This window comes from Primulina huaijiensis, unplaced genomic scaffold (assembly GCF_012295235.1).
Source record: "Primulina huaijiensis isolate GDHJ02 unplaced genomic scaffold, ASM1229523v2 scaffold6295, whole genome shotgun sequence".
Taxonomy (NCBI): domain Eukaryota; kingdom Viridiplantae; phylum Streptophyta; class Magnoliopsida; order Lamiales; family Gesneriaceae; genus Primulina; species Primulina huaijiensis.
This window is the reverse complement of record NW_027360909.1, coordinates 177,876-184,208: the sequence shown is the minus strand read 5'-3', so window position 1 is coordinate 184,208 and position 6,333 is coordinate 177,876. Positions and strand designations below refer to the sequence as shown.

Genomic DNA, 6,333 nt, shown 5'->3' with positions numbered 1-6,333 from the left:
TGATAATACAATAAGATAAGATACGATATATGAAAAAGACACATCAAAATCTACATGCCAAAATGATTGTTGGAATTTTAAACTGGCAAAAACTTGTATGAGATGGTCTCACGGGTCGTATTTTATAATATGAATATCTTATTTGGTCATACATGAAAAAGTATTACTTTTCATACTAAGAGTATTACTTTTTATTGTGAATATCGGTAGAGTTGACCCGTCTCACAGATAAAGATTCGTGAAACCGTCTTACAAGATACCTATCTTTTTAAAATTAGTATGTTTTTTTTTTTACATGATTTTAGAAGAGGTATTTTAACTCATAATTTTCAAACTTTATTTAAGAGTAACTTTTCTAGGAAATATTGCGAATAGTTTTTTCCGATAATTTTAGGATCCAAGCATCGGATCCACGTCACTGGAGAACACGTGTCGATAAATATGAGGCGAAATTACTTAAGAATTGAGATAACGGTGAGTTTTTAGGAGTCAACTTACCCGAAAGTTAAATAATTTTTTAATCAAAAATCGGTGGGACCCAATTATGCGTGTCATTAAGTGGGATTCGTGTTTGCTTGTCATTGGTCCAGGTATTCTACTGTAATATTCTCAAAAAACGTGGGGCTCTACGATGAGGAGAGAGAGTTGAATGGACGGCAGGGATCCTCGTTTTCTCATTCAGTGTTTGTACAACTATGTATATCGAATACGTTTCACTTTCCTGCCCGCGACGGTGTCGGGCAGCTGCCCGCTCAATCAACAGTTACTATAATGTGGTCATGGATGTGCATAAAGTCTTGCTTGTTTCTCTCAATTTTCGTTGATTTCTCCGTCGTTGTGTTTTCGATTGTTCGAGGGAATTTTTTGTGAAGAGATCTGGAATCATGGCGGGTATGTGCTGCGGAGTTAATATTGGTGAGGCGGAGACGGCTGCGCCGGTCGAGCCGAGCTCTAAATCTTCTCGGAGGAGAAGGCTGCTAGATATCCACCAGTTCAAGTTTACGACCACCGATAAGGCCGTGGCGACTCCGATGGAGAGTGGTGGAACAAGGAAGCGGCAGAAGATGGAGGAGGTGGTTCCGGCGTCTTCGCTGAGGGACTGCGCAGACGGTGTTCACAGCTGCGAGGTGAAGGAGATCGAGAAGAGATTGATTGATGATGACGTACCTGAGGAGAAAGGGCCCGAAACTAAATCGTTTGATTTGAAAGCATCGACGTCGGAAACGCAGCTTGATGTGGTGGTTCCCGAGTGCCCAAAATACGGGATGACTTCTGTTTGTGGAAGGAGAAGAGATATGGAAGATGCGGTGGCGATACGCCCCAGTTTTTCTGATCGGAGCTTTAATTTAAGGGGCGGGATTCATCTCTTTGGAGTCTATGACGGTCATGGTTGCTCACACGTAAGCTTCGAAACTTTGCTGCGGAACACCTTGATTAAAAAAAAAAGAGCAAAACTTTTTACTGAAAATGAGTTTTGAATTGACTTGGTTTTTTCAGGTGGCAACAAGGTGCAAGGATCGAATGCACGAAATAGTGAGAAACGAGATCGGAAGCGGCCGTGGAGCTTCGTGGGAGCAAATGATGTCCGAAAGTTTCTCGAAAATGGACAAGGATGTCATCGAATGGTCTACCGCCAGCGAAACTGGGGACGAAGACCCTGGCTCTGTCTGCCGGTGCGAGCTAAAGACTCCGCAGACGGAGGCTGTAGGATCCACCGCTGTCGTGGCGATCGTGACGCCGGACAAGATTATCGTCTCGAATTGTGGAGATTCTCGAGCCGTTCTTTGTCGGAAAGGCGTGGCGATTCCCCTTTCCGTGGACCATAAGGTTGATTAATATGCTGAAATTCAATACCGTCAAAAAAACTTTAAATATGTATGTGGTAATATTTTGGTTTAACGTGAATTTTTCTTTGATTACAGCCTGATCGACCTGATGAACTGAAACGGATTAACGAATCCGGCGGCCGGGTTATATACTGGGACGGGGCTCGAGTTCTTGGAGTCTTGGCAATGTCCCGCGCAATCGGTATAATATTAATTTTCCTCCTCCAGCATTAACGAAACTTTATTTAATTTCATTTCTTCTAAATCTCCATAAAGAAATTATTACGATTTCTATTATGGGTTTTCTTCAGGTGATAATTACTTGAAGCCGTACGTCATATCGGAGCCGGAGGTGACTGTGACGGAGCGGACGGCTGAGGACGAGTGCTTGATATTAGCAAGCGACGGGCTTTGGGATGTGGTTTCGAACGAGACAGCTTGTGGGGTTGCGCTCAAATGTTTACAGTCGTGTAAACCGAGATCTCCGCCAAGATCTCCGGGGAGCGACATCACCTTCACGGCGGAGGGGGAAAGTTCCGACAAGGCTTGCTCGGATGCGTCAATTCTTTTGACCAAACTAGCCCTGGCTCGCCATAGCGCTGACAACGTTAGCGTTGTGGTGGTTGATTTGCGGAGTGGCCAATAATAGTAGGGGCAATTTGGTCGTTAAAGTGTAAAATTTATATTTTTATAGTTATTATTAAAGCAATATAAAGTGTATTTTTCTACGCGCCTTGTAGATTAATTGCAAAATTTTAAAATCAATTAATGCGATTTCCTATTTTTATGCAATATTATTACATCTTTCTCAAAGTCTTCATTTTGTTTTCGTAAACAAGAATAATAAAAGTCTAATACATTTAATTTTTTTATTATTTATCTTTTGACCGAAAACACATCTAATGATTTTTTTTAAAAAAAGATATTCTATTTCTTTTTAGTATTCATTATGAAATGAGTAGGTCTTTCGTGGAGTATGATTCTGGTGCGTACATGTGTTTAAAATCAAATTGTCAAGTTAATTACAATTATATATTAGTTTTGCAGATAACAGGCTCGANATATGAGACATGTCACAAATTTGATTTGATTTATAAAAAATCATTATTATTATTTATAGGTGTGATTAGGGATGGCAATGGGTGGGGACGAGTTTGCCATCCTTATCCCCATCATCGAATTCTATCTCCACCTCCATACCCGTCTCGATCTCTGTTTTTTCAGGTTCGGGGAATCCCCAAACCCGAAACTTCGGGAATCAACTTCCCATTCTCGCCTCCATCCCCATTTCAAAAATATTAATATGACAATACGATTACGAATTCGAAGATTTTCTCAAACCAAAACTTATTATTATCTATTATTATTAGAGATATTATTAATATTAATATCAATATCAAAAATAATATTATTATTAATATTTTAAAAAATAATAATATTATTATATTATTAATATTAACAATACTATTATTTTATTATTGATATTATTTTCGAGGCGGGTTCAGGGATTTCGAAGATGAAAATAATAATCTAATACTCGTCCTAAATTACATCGGAGATTTAAAAAAATCTCCGAACCCAAACCCAAAAAAATCGAGAATCCTTATCTTCATTTCGAGTTTTTCTCGTAAGGTCCCAAACCAGTTGCCATCCCTAGGTGTGACGGATAAAAATTCTAGACTTATTCAAGAAATAAATACTTTAGAAATGGAGTTTGACGCCAGCTCAGTCAACATGGGATATTTAAGTTACTTTGTATCAATATATTAAATTAAACAAAGCAAATAACAAATTATTCATGGCTACCTAATTTTATTACATTAAAAATAATGTTTATATTTGAGTTTGAGTAATTTAATTTTAGACGTACTTTCATGTATAAACAAATAAAACAAAAATACTTAAAAAATTTCAGATTAGTTATAAATTAAAAAAAACGAATATTATTTTTTAAATTTTAAAATGGTCTTTTGCAATTTAGTCAATTATCATGACACGTCCAGAAATTATGAAATTTAAAAATCTGTACTATAATTTATTATATTTTAAATTTTTTTTTTCTAAAGATGACGACGTGCTATATATAAATTATTTACAATATAGATAATTAGATCTTGTAAATATTATGAATATTCCGTGTCACACAGGTTGGCAATGTGCGATTTATTTTTAAAATAGTACAATATAATCACTTCGATTTATTATTATTAATATATTAGACCACAAAATTAAAAAATTTATATGTATCTCGCTTGCATTATATATATAATGGTGGAAATATATATTTCCAAATAGAAAAAAAAAACACATAATTCTTTGTACTTAATTAAGCAAAAAAGGAAACAAAAATTTCAATATATACATAATTTGTCATATTTCTCATCACGAAAACATGAAATCACTCCACTCCATTAACACTTTTTGCCAATGAAAAAAAAATCGAAAATAAAATAATTAACTATATGAATTTGAAAAGTTAGGTCGAAATTTCATCAATAGTAACTTTTTACAAATCTTTATTTATAAGATAGAATTGTAACTTTTTACAAATCTTTATTTATAAGATAGAATCAATTCTATCTATATTTAGAATAAAAAATGATATTTTTTTGTGTATAAAATGGCTGATTAAAATAAGTAGATGAGTCAACTAAGATATTTAATTGTGAGATGAGTCAATTATATCTATATTTAGAATAATAAATGATATTTTTGACATAAAAAATAAGTGACTCAAATAAAGAGATGAGTCAACTCTGTCTATATTTAAAATAATAAATAATATTTTATCATAAAAAATAGATGACTGAAATAAGAGATCATGATAAGTCATAACCCATCTCAAAAAATTGAAACGTTAGATCCGTTTTATCCATGCTTCCAAGTCGTCTGTTGAAAATTTATTACTCTTATTTAAAAATTTATTACATGTATATTTTTTCACGTCGTAGTTAAATCCTAAGATTAAATAAGGATTTGCTAAACGTGTCGGCCTTGTTTGAAACGGCTGCGTCGTATTACTCCGATGTACTATACAAAGGGAATTAATATTGGAGAAAATTTTTCAAAAGTCAAATAACGAAAACCTTGTTCACACAACATATTATATTTTTTACTAATAAAAAAAAGGGTTAGTTGTGACCAAGAATTTTTGAACACGTGTCCAAGAAGATATAGCTTATTCAATCTCTTGGTTATATAAAAATAATAATAAAAGATACGAGTGAACATGGGTGGGATAATAAAATAAATCATTTCGTTGTTTTAAGCATATTTTTTTGGATTTTATAGTTTAAACCCAAATGCTAAAAACGGGAAACAACATGGATACTTTAATATAGAAAGAGTGGCATTTTTATTTCATTCCGATGCAATTATTATCGCGCGGAGAACCGACGCATACAAAATCGGAAAGAACGGCTAACTCAGCCAAACAGTTGGGAGTTGGGACATTTATACAGCTAACAGCTAGCTAGCAACTCTCCTCTGGAGTTTACACAAACACGCCGCTCAATTGGCATTGCTGGGGGCGATCCATATGGCACCTGCGGGGAAGATTTCTGGCTCTCTCGTACACCTGCTGGAATCCCTCGCCTTGGTAGCCGCCTCCCTCCTGCTGTTGTTCCCTCACCGCCTGCCTGATGGCTTCGCACCGGCACTGCTCGTTCACATTGCGTAGATCGTTGCAGCACTGCCTCAGGGATTCGCTCTGCTCGCCGGGGTTCAGTGCCGGTAGATCTCCATCTTCCGAGTCATCATATCGGCCACCTTCTCGTCCTTGTTGCAAGTACCTCTGGCAGGAGCGGAACCTACGGCCCTGCAGCTGCTGGCGACACTGTTGGTGCTGCCCTGGGTTGGTTTCGTCAACGATGGTGGTGGTCAAGGTGGTGGTGTAGGTGTTGGCGGTGGCCAGGGATAGCATAGCCACGAGAAGAGCCGCCGCGAGTGCTATGTTCTTCGCCATGCTGGGATTTGCTTGCCTTTGTGTTGGAAACTGTATATTTCTGTGGAGTGGAGTGAACTGAACTTTGGTGCAGAGATGAAGTGCATTTTTATAGTGGTTTTTGTGGATTTGAATGAGTTTTTACGTGTTGATTGATGAGAGAAACCTGGATGGGTGGCATTTTCGAGCTTTCACGTGTTGAGTTGATGACAGAAATTAGAGCAGGTGGATGAATTTTCCTCTACGTCTTAATATGATCGGCAAGGGTGGCGTTTACGAGCTGCCACATCCATTTTCACATGCAAGAGTTTTATTCAACACATCCTTAACGAAGTACCACCCATCATCGCCGATCGCTATTTTTGAAATGTATGTTTAATTTTTTTTGTGATTTTCATTTTATATGTTTTTAAATTTAAGTTTAATATGTTATTTTTGTTTTTAATTTTACAAATTTAGTCTATTTTTTTATGATGTGACACCAATGTAACGTTGATATGATGTTGACGTGTGTAATGAAGTCATGCTATATGTATAATGAGAGTACACCAAATGTATTTACTC

At 36.4% G+C, this 6,333-nt stretch overlaps 2 protein-coding genes across 2 annotated transcripts; one reads left to right on the top strand and one right to left on the bottom strand.

Annotated features, from left to right (window-relative positions):
• The first annotated feature begins 747 nt into the window (after positions 1-747).
• LOC140970520 (protein phosphatase 2C 37-like) lies at positions 748-2,554 on the top strand. The gene is made up of 4 exons (XM_073432300.1): positions 748-1,400; positions 1,498-1,827; positions 1,923-2,028; positions 2,138-2,554. Exons 1-4 carry the CDS (start codon positions 885-887, stop codon positions 2,470-2,472), a joined length of 1,287 nt encoding a protein of 428 aa, XP_073288401.1. The 5' UTR covers positions 748-884; the 3' UTR covers positions 2,473-2,554.
• Positions 2,555-5,154: 2,600 nt separating this feature from the next.
• Positions 5,155-5,865, bottom strand: LOC140970527 (2S seed storage albumin protein-like). Its single transcript, XM_073432312.1, has one exon. The coding sequence runs from the start codon at positions 5,788-5,790 to the stop codon at positions 5,320-5,322; it is 471 nt and encodes a 156-aa protein (XP_073288413.1). The 5' UTR covers positions 5,791-5,865; the 3' UTR covers positions 5,155-5,319.
• Between the last annotated feature and the right edge of the window lie 468 nt (positions 5,866-6,333).

Bases quoted from the DNA above. Each gene is read 5' to 3' on its own strand.
- LOC140970520 (XM_073432300.1), top strand. From the start codon at position 885: ATGGCGGGTATGTGCTGCGGAGTTAATATTGGTGAGGCGGAGACGGCT. The intron at 1,401-1,497 runs GTAAGCTTCGAA...TGGTTTTTTCAG, and splicing joins ACGGTCATGGTTGCTCACAC to GTGGCAACAAGGTGCAAGGA. The intron at 2,029-2,137 runs GTATAATATTAA...GGTTTTCTTCAG, and splicing joins GGCAATGTCCCGCGCAATCG to GTGATAATTACTTGAAGCCG.
- LOC140970527 (XM_073432312.1), bottom strand. From the start codon at position 5,790: ATGGCGAAGAACATAGCACTCGCGGCGGCTCTTCTCGTGGCTATGCTA.